This window comes from Apium graveolens, unplaced genomic scaffold (assembly GCF_009905375.1).
Source record: "Apium graveolens cultivar Ventura unplaced genomic scaffold, ASM990537v1 ctg5354, whole genome shotgun sequence".
Taxonomy (NCBI): Eukaryota; Viridiplantae; Streptophyta; class Magnoliopsida; order Apiales; family Apiaceae; genus Apium; species Apium graveolens.
The window spans coordinates 58,093-60,318 of NW_027418933.1; the positions used below are offsets into that span (position 1 = coordinate 58,093).

General features: G+C 34.9%; 1 protein-coding gene across 1 annotated transcript; it reads right to left on the bottom strand.

Annotated features, from left to right (window-relative positions):
- Positions 1-308: 308 nt before the first annotated feature.
- Positions 309-1,154, bottom strand: LOC141702610 (uncharacterized). The gene is made up of 2 exons (XM_074506263.1): positions 817-1,154; positions 309-765 (listed from the first exon to the last, which is right to left on the bottom strand). Exons 1-2 carry the CDS (start codon positions 1,152-1,154, stop codon positions 309-311), a joined length of 795 nt encoding a protein of 264 aa, XP_074362364.1.
- Between the last annotated feature and the right edge of the window lie 1,072 nt (positions 1,155-2,226).

Consider the following 2,226-nt stretch of genomic DNA (forward strand, 5'->3'; position numbering starts at 1 on the left):
CATATCCAGGAAAATCGCTTATAGTACAAAAAATCAAGGCACGCAAAGTGAAATTTGTCTGACTATATACATCATATCCTTTCACCCTGATCCCACAATATCTTTAGATCATCAATAAGTGGCTGAAGATAAACATCAATATTATTTCCTGGTTCTTTAGGACCGGGGATTAGCAACGTCAACATGATATACTATCACTTCATGCATAACCAAGGAGGCAAGTTATAAATTGTTAGAAGAACTGGCCATGTGCTATGCTGAGAGCTTAAAGTGCGATACGGATTCATGCCATCCGCACAAAGTCCAAGTCATAGATTTCTAACTTCTCCACCAAATTCTGGGAACTTTCCGTCAATAGTCCTCCATTGTGGAGAGTCAACGGGGTGTCTGAGCATCCCATCTACTTTTCTTCCTTCCACATACCACCTCATCAACTTTACATCATGAACATTTGCAAATAGACGAATAAATTGTTCCACTATGGGTAAATACCTGAAAACCTTGATAGGAGGCCTCTTTTTATCATTAGCAGAAGAATTATTTTCAAGGCGTTTGTACCTAGAGGCTCCGCAATTTGGACACGTATCTAGAAGTTCGTTCTCATTACGAAACAAGACACAATCATTTGGACATGCATGTATCTTCTCTACAGTCATACCCATCGGACATAATAATTTCTTCGCCTCGTAGGTAGAAGTGGGAAGCTCATTATCAGGAGAAAGTATGTCTCGAAGAAGTTTTAGCAACTCTGTGAAGCTCTTGTCACTTCACCCGTTCTTTACCTTTAACTTACATAACTTTAAGGTTGTTGATAACCTAGAGAATTGATCACTGCACCCTGGATATAGAAGCTTTTTAGAACCGTTAACCAAGTTATCAAGAATTTCTGGTTGGTGGCTTAATATATCTTCGATATCTTCAATCATTTCCTCCACCCTGTCAGTGCCCACATCATCTTCTTTGTTATTACGCATATTATCTCGATTACTTTCATAATACCCATCAAATGTCTTTGTCCCTTTAGAATGTATTCCTTCTCCATGCCAAATCCACTTAGTATACCCATCCATAAAACCACGACGAAAGAGATGTTCACGCACAGTAGCACTAGGTAACTTTTTTAAATTAAAACAATCATCACATGGGCATGTCATCCTATCTCCTTCCTTCTTTATATTTTACTCCGCACATTTAATGAACTTGTCAACTCCATCAACATACTCTTGTGTTGCACGCGATATTTTGTACATCCATGTCTGACGATCCATATTATATTACTACAATGTTGTGTTACTACAAATATATTAAAAAAATCGTGAAGTCATTGTAATGATTATAATATTTCACCAGAAAATTTCAATGTATTGGAACAACAATACCGACATAGTAATCTGAGGATCTAGTTCTTGATCATCAGAAAAGGCATACTTGTAGATATTTAAATTACATTTACCCGTTAGTATTCAAAATATGGTTGCTATCACAAGGAAAATTTAAAATACTTATAGGTATTATATTAAAAATTAGTCATGGATGTTATCACAAGGAAAATGTTTTAGTTCATCTAATTAGGTCCTCATTGAAAGGTCTAATACTGGTTTCATAGCAATGCTGCCATTATTTACAAGTACTTGTACGTTTTGGAGCTTAATTGAGCAAGATGATCCAAGGACCAAATGAATACAATTTACTAAATTTCTATATATTATTAGTCAAATATAGAAATAAGTTTTTCCCAAGTTCATATAAACCATTAAAATCGGACACTCAAACTGCTTTATAACTCATACTATTCCTCACACACCTAATAACCAAAATACAAATCATTACCACCTGAACAAAAAAATATTACATATATGCATATATATATATAGATTCAAGCCTCTAACTAAAAATACAAATATACAAACATTCTATTACCTGGAGGTTACCGTCACAGAAGCCCCAACTTTGGGCAATTTCCTAGTACCGTAATCAATTAGGTATTCCAAAAAATATGTACACAATTGTTGAAGCCCAATTCTTTAATCTCAATTGCAGTATAGCCTAGTAGAAAAGCCAATTCTCAGTGTGCCTGCAGAGTCAATTGAATTAAATCGGGTGGAGAATCCACCCTTGTATCAGATAATAACGTGGCAAATAGAGTGGGGGTTGAGAACTTTTAGATATATTTGCTAATTGTAAAGATATTCTAATTACAAAATATTTATTTAAAGGGAATTTATC